Source organism: Camelina sativa, chromosome 1 (assembly GCF_030686135.1).
Source record: "Camelina sativa cultivar CO46 ecotype springtype chromosome 1, ASM3068613v1".
In the NCBI taxonomy this organism is placed as follows: Eukaryota; Viridiplantae; Streptophyta; class Magnoliopsida; order Brassicales; family Brassicaceae; genus Camelina; species Camelina sativa.
Window position 1 is genome coordinate 15,222,908 of NC_141880.1, and position 15,352 is coordinate 15,238,259.

The window sequence follows — 15,352 nt, forward strand, 5'->3', positions numbered from 1 at the left end:
TATTTATAGAATTATATTTTCTTGCTTATTGTAATTTAGATATTCATATATATATATATGTTGATATGTTATTTTATTAACTTTTAATAAATTATTTACGTCCTTCGGAAAAGTCTATTGGAGACTTTTTAGTGCTTATTGGAATCTTACACATTGAAGTTGAAATTCCAAAAAGACTTCCTTCACAAAATAGATTTCCTAACTTTTCAATAAGACAATAGTCGATCTCCAAACTTTTCAAAAACGACTAGTCAATCTCCAAACTTTTCAATAAGATAATAGTCGATCTCTAAACTTTTCAAAAACGAATAGTCAATCTCCAAACTTTTCAGTGAGAGAATAGTCAATCTCCAAAATTTGCAATGAAATAATGATGTACAAGCCTTGAGTAGTATTTTTTTCTGTTTTGAAAATTAATTGGAATTTATATATAAATATCTTTGTTTAAGAAAAAAGAAAATTTGATTTTTTTTCATGAAATAGGATAAGATTATTTTTATAAACTGATTGTTTTTTTTTTGTTTTTTGTTTATTTACTTCCCACTTTTTTTTTAAGACGTACTACAATTTGATGATAAAACATGTAACGCTTTAAGAGTATCTCCAATGGTCCTCTATTTTCACCTGTAAACTCTATTATAGAGTAGTTTTGCTCCAATGGATCTCTATTTTCACCTCTATAATAGAGATTGCTATTTTTTTCTCTATTTTTAGAGGAACTCTATTTTTTTCTCTATAAATAGAGGTTAACTATTTTATTTACAAAGTAGTACTCTTAATCTTTAACTTCTTTTATTTATGACCAAAATAAATAAAATAAATATTTTTAAGAACTAATAATACAAATTTAATAAAATAAGTATTTTTAAAAACTAATAATAGAAATTTAACTATAAATATTTAGTCTAAAATATTGAGACTACCATTTGGAAAAGATAATTTATATAAATAATAAAATTTATTTTTCATTCAATCCATAATAATTATTTTAATACAACAAAAACTAATAACTTAATAATCTGGTAAATTACTTTGGGATCCACCAATATCGCTAAAATATTGTCCAAACAAACCAAATGATGTAGACGGAGGAGGAGCTTGTTGGTTTTGTTGTTGATTATTCCGCTTTTGTATAATCCGTGCTTGTTCAGCCTCAAAATATCCACGAACATTTGGATGTAGAGTATCCAAGTCACAAAATAAAATTTTGTTTTCTTCTTTTAGCTCTTTCAAAGCATAATTTTTACTTTGAATGTCCAACTGTTGTTGTCTTTGTTTAAATATAACAATAAATATTTAATTTAAATAAAAATAATAATTTTATGAAAGTGTTACAAATTTAAAGTAAAATGGGTTAGTTTGCAATTTTTATAAATAAAAGGTGTTAATTGTAAAATAAAAAAGAATCTATTTGGAATATTCTTTTTTAGAGGAAAAATAGAGAAAACCATTGGAGCAAAACTCTTCTCTATTATAGAGATCTTCTATTATAGAGGAAAAAATAGGAAAAACCATTGGAGAAGATCTAACCGACACATTTTTTAGTGGGCCTATGTACACTCCCCGTCTATGAACCTACCTATCTTAATGAGCTTCACGTCTACTCATTAGGCCTGTGAGTCCATCCATATCCGATGATCGGTTTGCTACGTCTGGAAGGCTTTAAAGACTTGTTTACCGTCCCTACAAATCACCACATGATCTTTACCTGTGTTTTGTCCTCACTCGCACAATTCCGACAATCACTTTCTGGAAGATTACCCATCCTGAAACTACTCCAGCTCGAGCACGCTTAACTATGGAGTTCTCTCAAGACTCTTTGTGACAACCCGTCCCGCAGACCCCATTAGCCTACCGCTAGCTGCCCCAACGGACCCGTCCGTGGATCCTGCTAGCCCACCGCTAGTCGCCCAAACGGACTTTAAGCTGGCTCTGCAGGGCATCGATAATAACCGATCACTGTGGATATATCAATCCACCAATAGGTTATTGGTGCGCTAGAAACCCTGGTCCCCACCCTTTAACAACCTTATTGGCAGATCCTAATCCTACATGATAAGTTAGCGAGAGGCTAGTAGGATCCACAGAACAAATTGTCACAAAAATATTTGAGGTTAAAACTAAACGTTGTTTGTCAAACTGATTCTAAAATACTTTACGTCATACATTATTACGAAAATGATGTTATTTGGTTTAAGCTGGTCTAGTATCAACATTTATGGTCGATAACAATCAACGTCTACCTACATGTTTTTTGTAGTGGACATAAACAAAAAATTTAATTATATTAACCATATATTTACAATTAATGGTTATGGTTTTTAACAATTTTATATAGTTACAGTCTGGTTAGAGCATTCCCATTCCACATTTTCATTTGAGTGTCACTAAATTTTAATAATATTAAAAATAATATTAATCTAAGTTTACATCCTTACACCTATGTTTTTATATTTTTCTCTCCCATTAGTCATCTCTTAGTGTCTTATTATTTTTATTAAAAATTGTGTTTTAAAAATACACAAGTGCATAAAGGGAGAACAAAGGCAAGAAGCAGATACAAAAAACTTCATACAGATGCTACATATATACATCTATTTAGCATCTACATACAGCTTCTCCGTAGAAGAAAAGATCGTCTGGTGTGTTCTCCACCATCTTTATCTCTATGCTTGGGTTTATAAGCTGTGTTTCATATAAACAAAACGTTAAGGAACGAAAACATGAATCAAATGCAAGATTTATCATATCGTTTAGAGTAAACCGACTCATACCTCCTTAACTGTCTCAGGTAGTTCCACCATTGTAAATTCACATGAGAAACAGAGAGATTTAGACAGAAGCAGTTGCTAAAGTTTGTAAGCAACCTAACATCAAAACAACAAGAGTCAGCAAAATTGAGTAAGCAAAAACTGGAATACAAAACTTATAACTTCTAGAGAAGTACCTCCCATTAGTCATCTAGGCTTGTTTATACAATCGTGACGTCTCTAGCTTATTTCTCACCTACATATCCCAAAAAAAAACAGAACAAACAGTCAGACTCAATCATCAAAAATCTTGGGTTGAAGATTTGCATCGCTAGTGTTGCCAAAGATTCCAAAATCCATCAAACAATGCTCTCAAATCCAATAAATCCAATAAATATCAGAAAGCAAATCCAATGAATCTAAAGATCTCGATAACATCTCAGGAAGAAGAAGACGACGAGGCCAGATCATTGTTTCTGGAAAACGATCAAAGGTTCGATGGTTTTGATTTCGTCGTGTTTCTTCATCCTTTCGATTGTATCGAAAAAGAGAGAGAAGCGAAGGAAAGGAAGAAATGATTAAAAAAAAACAAAAACAAAACGTAACCAATAAACTAATGACACGTGTCGTGTTTCTGAGGATCTAAAATTATATGGGGGAGATCTGTGTCTCAGATATATTAATTAAGATTAAAACTTTATTTTTTTGATTATATTAGTAAACAAATAAAAAACATTCCCATAGGTTGTGCGATGGGAATGCTCTTACGATTTTGATACGGTCTGGTTATGGTCCAAATACAGTTACGGTTTAATTTTGGTCATATCTAGATGGACGTACTATCACATAAGATTTCAGATCATGCAATATTCTAGAACAGTAAATTCACGAATCATCAAATAAATATATAGTTAAGCGTATGTCGCGCATTTGTCACATGAGAGAGAGAGAGCTGTAATTTGAGGCCACTTTGAGGGTACGTACGCTTTGCCACGTTAGCAAATAACATTCACTTTATACTAATTAGACCATAAGCAATTAAGTAGTGTAGAGTATTAAATCACGTGATTGAATGTTTGATAAATGTTATTGACAAAATCATGTAACTTAAATTCGGGCTACTAGACAAGTTCGGCGAAAAGAGATACGGTAGGGTACCCAAATTGGGAGAGCTCTCTAGTAGAGAAAGTTCTCCTATTAGTTAGGCCCATAAGGAGTGTGGCACATTAAATCATGTATAATTCATATAGACGAACTTATTTTAATGTATCTTACAATTATTGGTTACAATCGACCTACATAAGTTTGGCAAAAGGAGAAACCGTAGCCCGTAGGATACGTACATAAGTTTGGAGGACTCTCGAGTGGACTATTTATAGGTTGAACTTGGCAGATTTTTTTTTTTTGGGTAAAAGATAGGAGACAAAGTCTCCAAATTAAACAGAGAAAAGGAAAAAATTATAACCAGACCGCCCGAGTATGTGTACGACCGACAACGTCCTCTAACTCCACTAAGTGAACACACGTCCTCTAACTCCACTAAGTGAACACACTCCAGGCTAACAGAAAGTGAATGAAAACCTAAAAAAGCTTAAAAGCATACTTTGCTAACCCATAAGCAAGGCAGTTAGCCTCCTTATATGTTTACCAATTCGAACTATCTAGTCTTTCGATAAAAAGCCATAGTACAAACGTACTAGAAAAGAGAGCGGATTCGAATCATTGATCCATGTCGTTAGAAAACCCACCACTAATTAAGGGTCAACCTCCAACTCCAACTGTTTATAACCCTCTCCCATGCTATACATAATCCATAATAAACACCTTAAAGCTCGGCCAACGGTGAAGAACATATACCCATATTTAGAGCAAAGCCTCCCAACCACTTTTCCTCTCCATCTGGCAGCATCCCCCTGTTGTTGCCTTCCCCGGGTTACCACATGAAGCACAATCCGTGTTGAGTTTAACCTAACCCACAACCAGCGGTGTCCAAGCAATCTGGCGGATCCCTCTCGCCACCAAAGTCAGTTCTCCTAAAGCCGCTGAATGTGCATCAAAAAACTCCTTCGCCGAGCTCTTGAGAAAATGTACACGGCCCCTGCACTTTTCCAATCCACCAAAAATGTCAGCACATCTCCACTTCCAGCCCAACACACAACAACCACAAAGAGAGTAGCCCATGAGTAACCATCTCTCTCTCCACTATCACACAAACCATTCCAACAAGGAGGTGCTGAAAAACTAAACAGATTTTTGCCGAGGCACTAGCCGCTTCCAAACCCTAGCCATCGCGGGGAAATCACAGAACACATGGAGGGTTGTTTCATCCCCACCTCTACACACCGTACACAAACCAGAATCACTAGGTGCCGTCAGAAGCGTTCCATATTAGTCATAATTCTCTGAAGAGAGACCAGCCAAAGGAAGCAACACACCCTCTCTATAGCTTTCACTTTCCAAACACAAGTAGAGAAATTTTCCATAAACTATCGTGGCCTATCATTCCTGGTGACTAGAGCGTAGGCCGAGCTAACGGTAACCAACCATCTGCAGCCTCTCCCCATGATAATATATTTGGGGCTCCTGTTACATTATCCAGTACCACCACTCTCAGATTAAGTTGTGTTGTCTCTGAAAGATATGGCATAAGAGAAATCCATTCCCACCCCATACCATGCTGCCAAACATCCCTTACTAGCACATTTTCATAACCTACAGGTAAACCGCCAATCACCACCTCAACCAACAACTTATTCAACAACCATCTATCTTCCCAAAGCCGAATATCATTACCGTTACCAAGAACCCATCTAAGCCCCAAAAATACAACCTCTCTTAACCCCATACCGGCACTATGCCATGTTGATGAACATGTGCTCTTTACTACCAACCATGACTTATCATGAACATCCCCCACAAGATATTTGGGTCGTAGCATTCTTGCCCAAAGACTTTCCTTATCATGCACCAAATGATAACCTACCTTCCCAAGCATAGCCTTATTCATCGCCAGAGAAGAACAAATGCCCAACCCGCCTTCCTGTTTTGGCAAGCAGACTACATCCCACGAGACAAGATGTTGCTTTCGCTTCTCATATGTAATTTTCCATAGGAAAGACCTCGACATTTTATCCAAACTCGGCAGTGTTGATTTCGATAGTGAGATTGTGCTCATCGAGTGAACCGGAATAGATGATAAGACAGCTTTCAGATGATAAGACAGCTTTCGTGAGCGACAATCTTCTTTCAAAGCTCAAAAACCTCCCCTTCTATCCTGAAAATCGAGTAGAGACCTTCTCAAGGACTTCCCAAAAGATTTTTTTTGGTAGATGAGTGTGTTTTTTATAGGTGGTTGTAAACTTTAGGAAATATCCCTTAAATACATGCTGATCCATATATATATATAAATCTCTTGATTAATTTATTGATGAAAAAAATCAATGTTGGTCCTTTATAACATTTTCACAATGTTTTTAAAATCGGATCAGAAGGTGAATCAGAAGTCCTTGGGTCAACCGGTCGAACATATACTTTATAAATAACAATATTTATTTTTAATTTGATTTGAGTTTGAAGTTTGATAAAATTAAAATATTTTAATTTGAGATCGATCCGGAGGTCCGACTGACCGGTTCAACCACCGGTTTACCAGTTTTTAGTGGGTTTTTTCGATTCTTTGCGGGTTTTTATTTATCCGGTTTTAGAGGTAACCTGGACCGGAATGTCTACCGGATCGCGGTTGGACCAGTTCGACCGGGCATTCCGGTCCAGGTTTAAAAACATTGCATTTTCAACTAAATTAACAATAGAAGATCTTGAAAGTAAATATGTAATCACAAAATAAACTTTATGTTTATATTCAAAATCCTAAACGGCTGCCACTAAATCGATAATTTGCATTTTGCTTTGAAAACGTAATGTTGTCGATCGGTAATTCGAAATGATTAATTAATATAATTAAGACCTCCACTGTTAAAACGATAAAAGTCAACAGTGTCGAATTTCATAAATTTAACGCATTTGAGAGAAACGAGAAGCAACAAAATTATTAAATTAACAAATATATTTGTCCTTTTTGAATAAATACCGAGTTGCTTCATGTTTTAAAAATCATCATATTCTCTTTAAAAAAAAAAAAGATTAAACACATAGTAATGACTGACGAATTATAGATGGGCTAATTTTTCTCCAACAATTTTTTACTTATGAACCAATGCATCTTGGAGAATGGAGATCAACCTTATTAAGTTTTGAGAGAATCAAATATCAAGCCTAACCGGGTACTTGGCAACACAATGTTCCCAAGGACTATTAACCGAAGGGTTGACATTGCGTAGGGCCACCCAAACGGCACTGTTACACTTAAACCCTGACCCTAAAGCAATCTGCCAAGCTTTGTTTCCTTTCTTCATCCTACCTTTGGCCTCTGTATAGGCTAACTCATACCAAATAGAGCTCGAAGATGTATTACCAAACCTATGCAAAGTTGACCTTGACGGCTCTACGTCCATTGGCAATAGCCCCAAGTTCTTCTCAAGCTCATCGATCAAAGCTCTCCCACCCGCATGAATACAGAAATGATCAATGGCTCGCTTGAAGTCAGGAACATAATGCTTAATCTTGTCGTCAAAAAATTTCTTGTGGATATAAGTACTGAAAAAGAGAATCTTTTCGCTTACTGGAAGAACCAATGGACCCAAAGTAGCGATGTTTTTGGTAATGCTTCTAGAAGCCACAGATGTTATATCTTTGGTCAGCGAGACTCCGGTTTTGCCCGACTCATCATCTTCTTGCTGTACACATCTAAAAGATTTGTCATCAGCTCCAGTATGTGTCCTGACCGTGTGAAGTAGCTTGTACTTAGAACGTCTTCGGTCTCCTGACTTGTTAGAGAGCAAGATCGCGGCTCCACCAACGCGGAACAAGCAGTTGGTGACAAGCATAGATCTGTTATCACCAATGTACATGTTGCGGCTGAGATTCTCTGTGCTCACCACAAGAGCGTAAGTGTTCTTATGTACTTGCAACAAGTCCTTGGCAAGATCGATAGCTATGACACCCGCACTGCAACCCATACCGCCCAGACTGAAGCTTTTGATGTTGCTCCTAAGCTTGTACTTGTTCACTACCATTGCTGAGAGCGAAGGAGTCGGGTTAAACAGGCTTGAGTTCACAATGATTATACCAATATCGCGTGTGTTGACTTTGGTGTTGGCTAGGAGGTTGTCAATGGCGTCAAAGATTACTTGCTCTGTCTCCTCACGTGCAGCCACCATGGTCTGGAGAGGTGGGACGTTTAAAATCGCATCTGGTAGGTAGGTCTCTTCCCCGAGACCAGAACGTTCTAGAACTCTAAAAAAGAAGTCCAACGAAGAGTCTTCAGCCAGTATAGTCGTAGAAGGACCTAGTTCTCGATTCTTGTTGATATTATCGACGATCTTTTGGACAGTGACCTTTTGATGTTGGGGCGGGAGATGGCAGGAGTAGTCGACGAGGTAAACAGGTCTAGGTCGGGTCACGAAGTACATGGCTGACACGAAAGTGACAACCGCAGAGAAAATGGTTAGGGTTACAATGTTGTGTTGGAGATGGAACCAAATATTTTGGACATCTTCTTGCTTGAGGTTTGATGTTTTGATGGCTACAAATGCCACGAACGGGAAAAAGCAGAGCTTGAAAAGCTGGGTAATGAGGTAATAGTAAATTAGCTTTACGTTAGCCATTGGAGCTAGGAGTATTGAGAAAAAGAAAAAGAAGAAAAGAAGAAAAGAAGAGATACTCTTATCACTTCTTATTCTGCTTTCTGCCTCTACATACACATATTTATAGAGACGTCTTTGAATGATAAGTCAAAGAATCTTGCCATCTCAATTAGTTGCAATTGCATTCACTCTTACAGAAACGTAATCAAGGATGCAGTAGCACATATGATTAACAGATGCACACATGACTTCAAGAAAAATAATATAATATCAATATATTTATATTTTTTTCTTAAGACAGTACACGATTAATCACGTGGTTTTGTTCTTGTACAACGCTACAATAATATTAAAAGTAAAAACCAAAAAAAAAAAAGGAAGCATTATGTTGAGAGTTTAACACCCCATTGCACATGATCCTACGCTGTTTTTTCTTGCATGAAAAGTTCTCCCATAACAATACTCTAGCTTCATAAAAATTGATCTTTAAAAACCTATTTCTATTTTTAATTTTCAAGAAATTTGGATTTAGACACAACCGATTTGGTTTACTACGTACTTCCGTGAAGTTGTGACTTGTGTCTTCATTTTCCGTTTTTTTTTTAATATGTTCCTTTTTCTTTTTCGGTTAATAAGGAACATTCTCAGCTGAGGGAGTTATTGAGAAGAGGAAATGAGTGACAAATAACAAGGAAGGTCAAAACTCGCTAGGCGCAAAACACATGAGATAGTCCCAATTGAGGGACTATCCAATATCTAATGAGCATTTTGAGCTGGAACTGCTAAGGATTGGGGCGGGCTCAAGACTTGACAGTTTAACGTTTCATGGAAACACGTAAAAAATATTTTTCTGAGATCATGTTCTTAATGGAGACGATGAATACAAGAGATACGATTGTAGATATTCAAACTTGGTTGGGTTATGATCATGTATATACGGTGAATCCAGTAGGAAGGTGTGGAGGTCTAGCTTTATTTTGGAAGAAAGGGGTGGAGGTTGAGTTTTTGTTTGTAGATAAGAATGTCATAGACCTTAAGGTAAATATGGGGGGCTCAAAGTTTTTCTATCTTGTGTATATGGGAATCCTAATAGCAGTCTCAGAAATGAAGTGTGGGAAAGACTTACTAGGATCGGTATCCCAAGGCAAGAGGACTGGTGTATGATAGGAGACTATAATGAGATCCTTCATAACGGAGAGAAATTGGGAGGTCCTAAAAGAAATGAAGCGTCTTTTGTGGATTTTGCAGAAATGCTAAAGGCTTGTGGAATGGTGGAACTTGCTAGTACGGGCAATGGTTATACGTGGGGAGGAAAAAGAGGAGATCTCTGGATCTAAAGTAAGTTGGATAGGTGTTTCGGCAACAAGGATTGGTTCAAGTCGTTCCTGGCAGCCAACCAAGCTTTCCTAGAAAAAATGGGATCTGATCATAGACCAGTCTTGGTTTTATTGGTCTCATCTCAGGACTCCTACAGAGGTTCTTTTTGGTTTGATAAGAGACTCCTGAATAAACTGATGGTCAAAGAGTCTATTGGGAAAGCCTGGCTTGCTTCTTCTTCGTTGTATGGTCAAAGAGCTACATAAAGTCTTCGAAAATGCTGGAAGGCTCTTAGTATCTGGAAAAGATAAAATGGTACAAACTCTCAAGTCAAAATAAACAGTATTCAAGCAGATTTCGAAAAGGAACATGCTTCTCATCATCCTTCCTTTTCAAGAATGGCGATTCTGAAGATAGATATGGTATTGGCTCATCGAGAGGAGGAGAGTCATTGGTCTCAGAAATCAAGGGATAAATGGCTTCATTCGGGAGATAAGAATACCAAATATTTTCATAGTTCTGTCAAAACAGATAGGAATAAGAACGCACTGGTGAAACTCATTGATGAAGCTGGGGTGACACATAGATCAGAGGCCTCTAAAGGAGATGTAGCTGCTTCCTATTTTCAGAATTTGTTCTCATCTTCCTATCCATTTGTGGAGGACCACCAATTTTTCCAAGATATGGCTCCAAGGGTAAATGATGAGATGAATGATTATCTCATTATTGAGGTCTCTATAGAGGAAGTCAGCCTTGCAGTCTTTGCTATCAGTCCCTCCAGGGCTCCGGGAGCTGATGGAATGACAAGTCTCTTTTTTCAAAAATATTGGGATATTGTGGGAGATCACATCACAAAGGAGGTTCTCAGTTTTTTCAAGGATGGATCTTTCGATAAAAAATGGAACTACACCCAGTTGTGTCTAATTCCTAAGAAGGTAAATGCCTCTTTTATGTCAGAAATGAGACCGATCAGCCTCTGCTTAGTGATGTACAAGATTATTTCGAAAATAATGGTGGCCAGACTCAAGGACTCATGAGTCTACCTCGAAAGAATTCATGGCTGTCAAGACGGACATGTCCAGAGCCTTCGATCGAGGGGAATGGAGTTATCTACAAGCTTTGTTGGTAGCATTGGGGTTTCATCCTCGACGGATCAGTTGGGTTATGTTGTGTGTAACTTCGGTCTCATACTCAGTTTTAGTAAATGGCTAGGCCTTTGGGATGGTGACTCCAGAGAGAGGACTAAGACAGGGGGATCCTCTAAGCCCTTTCTTGTTTGTTCTATGCACAGAAGGATTAACCCATCTTCTGAATAAAACAGAAATTGAAGGAAGAATTTCTGGTCTACAATTCTTTGAGCAAGGTCCTACCATTCATCATTTGCTATTCGCTGATGACAGTCTGTTCGTTTGTAAAGCAGAAGAATCTCAATGTGAAGCCCTCCAAAATATTTTGGATGTTTATGGAAGAGCAACATGACAAACTATAAATCTCGACAAGTCTTCCATAACTTTTGGAGCAAAAGTTGACGAAAGGGTGAAAGAACACATCAAGATCAAGATGAAAATCACCAATGAAGGAGGAGCGGGTTCTTATCTAGGCCTCCCAAAGTGTTTTAGCGGCTCCAAAGCAGATATGCTGGAATAAATTCATGAAAGAATGAAGAATATGTTTTCAGGATGGTTTGCTAGAACTCTCTCCCAAGGAGAAAAAGAAATTCTCATCAAAACAGTTGCAATGGCAATGCCAGTATTCGCAATGTCCTGCTTTAAACTGCCAAAATCTACTTGTACTACTCTTTCAAGTTCAATGTCTGATTTCTGGTGGAGCAATATGGAGAATCATAAGAAAATTCATTGGATCTCTTGGAATAAGTTGTGTCTGACAAAGGATTAGGGAGGACTCGGCTTTAAAGATATAGAAGTGTTCAATCAAGCTCTATTGGCCAAACAAGCTTGGAGATTGCTACACTATCCAAACAGTTTCTTCTCTCTTTATTTGAAAAGTAGATACTTCCCTGACCATCAATTTCTTAATGCGTCTCTCGGAGCCAAGCCTTCATATGCTTGGAGAAGTATCTTACATGGTCGAGAGCTTCTGGTCAAAGGTTTGAGACTATGTATTGGAGATGGTTCGTCCACTAGTGTTTGGACAGGACAGTGGCTTCTGGATGGGAGAATGCAAGCTCCGCTGATGAAGAATCCTTTGATTGATTTGGAACTGAAAGTGAAAGATCTCATTGATCCGGTGACCAATGGTTGGGATTTAAATGCTTTACAGGAACATTTCTTCCTAAGAGATATAGACAACTAGTTTTATCTTCCGAATAAACCGGTTGGGATAAAATAAAGTGTTCGGGAGGGGCTGCTTGGGTTCTCCGAAACTTTGAAGGTAAAGTCTTACTGCATTCTAGAAGATCTTTCATTTTTATAGACTCCAAAAAAGAGATGGAATTGGAATGCTGGTTGTGGGCTCTAGAGAGTCTCAGAAGTCTCAAAATTATAATATTCATTCTCGTTGCGGAGGAAAAAGACCTGATACAAGCTATTTTAAGACCAGAAGCTTGGCCATCTTATAAGTTTCTATATGAGATTTTGCTAGCAGGCTTAAAGCAGATACCCTTTTGGAAACTTTTGAAAGAGGATAGAAGTGCAAACAAGGGATCATTTCTTCTCGCTAAAAGTGTTACTAGGGAGGATCAACTACAATCATATGTTGCAGTGGGGCATCCTATATGGTTGCAAAACTTGTTCAATCAAGAAAGTTTCGTTACTGTTGGGTGACGGCTTTTTGGACTCTCCTTATTTGCTGATGATTGCTATCGATCCTTATCATTTTTTGGAAGTTCTAATTAGATGTTTCAATGCCTTGTAAAATAACTTTGATTTGGTTTATAATTGAATTATTCAGACGGAAAAAAAAAACTAAACAAATTAAATTTGGTTTGGCTATCCATAACAATATCAAATGATTAAACTGATCTTTGCTGCAAAGGTTTATAAAGAATATTATTAAATTTCTTTTATAAATTAATTAATTATAGATTTTGTTATGTTATTTTTTATTTTAGGTATGAGCTCTACCAGAAATATTAGTCTTTGGGCCTAGGAAGCCTTTAGGATCACTTTTGAGTTATCAAAAAAAAAAAAGAAGTATGAGCTCTACCAGAAATATTATAACCATTTCAGTTTATCATAAAGTAATTTGATATTTATCTTTCTTTAAATGAGAAAAACAAAGAAAAATGTGTGAAAATGTTTTACAGTTTATGATAATAAGATAATTAAATTTAATAAATATGAAGGATAGTGTATTTAAATTTGAGATGAATAACACATGTTAAATGAAGAGGCAACATGTCTCAACTTCTTAAAGTTTGTGTGTGTGTGTGTGTTTTTTTTGACAATCAAACCCCATATACTAGCTGATTAGAAATGGCCCTCTTCAAGAGAGAGTCAACTAACCACTGATGAGTTTACATGGAAAAAATAAACACCTCTCGCCCTTGCACATTTCACAAGTTTATGGACATGAATATTTTCTCTATTTTACAAAGAGTATTATTTTCACACATTTCACATATATTAAGAAAACATTGAATTATACATATATGCCCCTTTTTATAAATGGTTAATGGTTTACATAAACTTTAGATTAAAGGTAAAATTAAAAAATTTAGTGTCAGAGAGTGCACTAGAAATGAAAAATGACAGCCTTTTTGAAACAACAATAAAGCTCTAGAATGAGACTCTTTATGAAAGAGAGAGAGTATTATTCCCTTGAGGGATATATGGAATACTAAAATCAACATATCAATCTCTAAAATGCATAAGTTCCTTCAACTCTCATTTAAATATAGGCCAATCATCAATATTTGATGTCATTGGAAGAAGGGCAGAACAATCTCTTAACAAAAAGATCTTTATCCATATCCAAGGCCAACATCCACCCCATTTTCCAAATTAAGGTATCCAACTCAACATGAAATGGAGAGAGGCTTTTACGAGAGCCTTTAAGCCCAAGGTGCATTACCTTGTGACCGATATACACAATCCACCCATGTCTACTTCTTTTATCCTTATTATGTGAGGATTCATCTATAAAGCACACAAGGGGATTGATATGCTCAAGTTAACCCTAGAGCTACTCTCAAATTAATAGATTGTAACGCCCTGATTGTCACCTCTAACTGGGTCCTATATATGTACACTCCAGTCCCATGAGCCTACCTTTTTAGTGGGCCCTACCTCCACTCCTGGCCCATGAGTCCATCCGTATAAGATGGCCAGTTTGGTACAACAAAGAGGTTTTAAAGACTTGTTTACCAATCCTACAGCTACGAATCACCACATGATCTTTCTCGCTATTTTGTTTTCACTCGAACACTTCTGACAATCACTTCTCGGAAGGTTATCCATCCTAAAACTACTCCAGCATAAGCACACTTAACTGTGGAGTCTCTCGGGATGGTTAATCGAAAATATAATTGCATTTTGTTGACATATGTGACCAAATCAATTTTATTAAACCACTTTGCATGCACCACTATATTTTCAGAAATTGGGGTATCACAGAAATCTATTTTATTATTTAGGGGCCGAATTCCACATTGACTCAAGATCATGCAATAGATTATCAAGTATCAGATTAAGCTAAACCATAAAGATTGTATTACAAACAAGAAAGCAAAATAAAACAAGTGTGTATTCAATAGGAGAAAATATAGGCCTAGAAAAATTGTCAGGAAATTCAGAATTCCTGATAAAAAGTTGTTGTGATTTAAGAATCATTATTGAAACATAAATCACAATAATAAAATTAACCAGCCTTCGCTGCGGAAATTATATATGTTTAAATCTAGAATTCCAAGTTACTTTGCTAAATTCAACAATTCAGACAAGCATTAACGATGATGTTTGATAAGTTCACAAAAACACTAAACTAAATTTATTTGCGAATAGGTATTTTGTTCATAAGATTAGTTCATGAAATCAATAACACTTTCGTCTCTACTAATTAACCCAAGATCAGATTATAGGGTGCTGTCGCTACTCTAGAATAATTAATAAGCACAATCTAGATGAAGAATTCTATTGACTCAATCCTAACGATCCAATTGTTCAAAGGAAAAATAAATATACCATGGCATATTTCTTAATTTTACTTCATAAACTATTTTTCTTTAATTTATATAAAATTCCTACTCCAGCTTTTGTTTTATAATATTTTGTTAAAAGGAGAAAAATAAAATTTACCTTGACATAATTCTTTGTTTCATTTTCCTGTCCTCCTAAGTATTGCTCCTTCTTATCGAATCTAACCATGGCAGATTGGTCGCTGCTTCCCAGAGACATGTAGTTGGTCGTTTTGAGATGTATTTCGAGATTGTCCTCTTCCGATCCGTCTGCAGCCCTTGGCGAACCATTGTTCCTTCCCTGCGTGATTCCCCCTGCTTAGGCATCAAAAGTCATATCACTATGTTTGTCCACTATCGCTACAACTATAGGGGAAAACCTCGGTTTGGTAGCGATGATGAGTATTGTACACTAAAAAAGTTCCCAATTTAGCTCGTGAGATTCAAGA

General features: G+C 36.5%; 1 protein-coding gene, 1 long non-coding RNA gene and 1 pseudogene across 3 annotated transcripts; 1 reads left to right on the top strand and 2 right to left on the bottom strand.

The window, feature by feature from the left end:
* Window positions 1–2,466: 2,466 nt before the first annotated feature.
* On the bottom strand, window positions 2,467–3,302 carry LOC104792398 (uncharacterized). Its single transcript, XR_769065.3, has 3 exons — window positions 2,948–3,302; window positions 2,775–2,867; window positions 2,467–2,685 (listed from the first exon to the last, which is right to left on the bottom strand). It is a non-coding gene; the product is annotated as an uncharacterized LOC104792398 (long non-coding RNA).
* A 3,600-nt stretch (window positions 3,303–6,902) lies between these two features.
* Window positions 6,903–8,527, bottom strand: LOC104792406 (3-ketoacyl-CoA synthase 18 pseudogene; annotated as a pseudogene). Its single transcript, XR_015596168.1, has one exon. The product of XR_015596168.1 is annotated as a 3-ketoacyl-CoA synthase 18 pseudogene (transcript).
* A 1,640-nt stretch (window positions 8,528–10,167) lies between these two features.
* LOC147949956 (uncharacterized) lies at window positions 10,168–12,082 on the top strand. Its single transcript, XM_087511540.1, has 4 exons — window positions 10,168–10,704; window positions 10,982–11,176; window positions 11,448–11,558; window positions 11,666–12,082. Exons 1-4 carry the CDS (start codon window positions 10,168–10,170, stop codon window positions 12,080–12,082), a joined length of 1,260 nt encoding a protein of 419 aa, XP_087367666.1.
* Window positions 12,083–15,352: the final 3,270 nt, after the last annotated feature.

Coding starts and splice junctions, on each gene's coding strand:
- LOC147949956 (XM_087511540.1), top strand. CDS start 10,168: ATGGCGATTCTGAAGATAGATATGGTATTGGCTCATCGAGAGGAGGAG. Junction 10,705..10,981: donor TGTGTCTAATTCCTAAGAAG/GTAAATGCCTCT, acceptor GTAAATGGCTAG/GCCTTTGGGATGGTGACTCC. Junction 11,177..11,447: donor TCGCTGATGACAGTCTGTTC/GTTTGTAAAGCA, acceptor ATATGTTTTCAG/GATGGTTTGCTAGAACTCTC.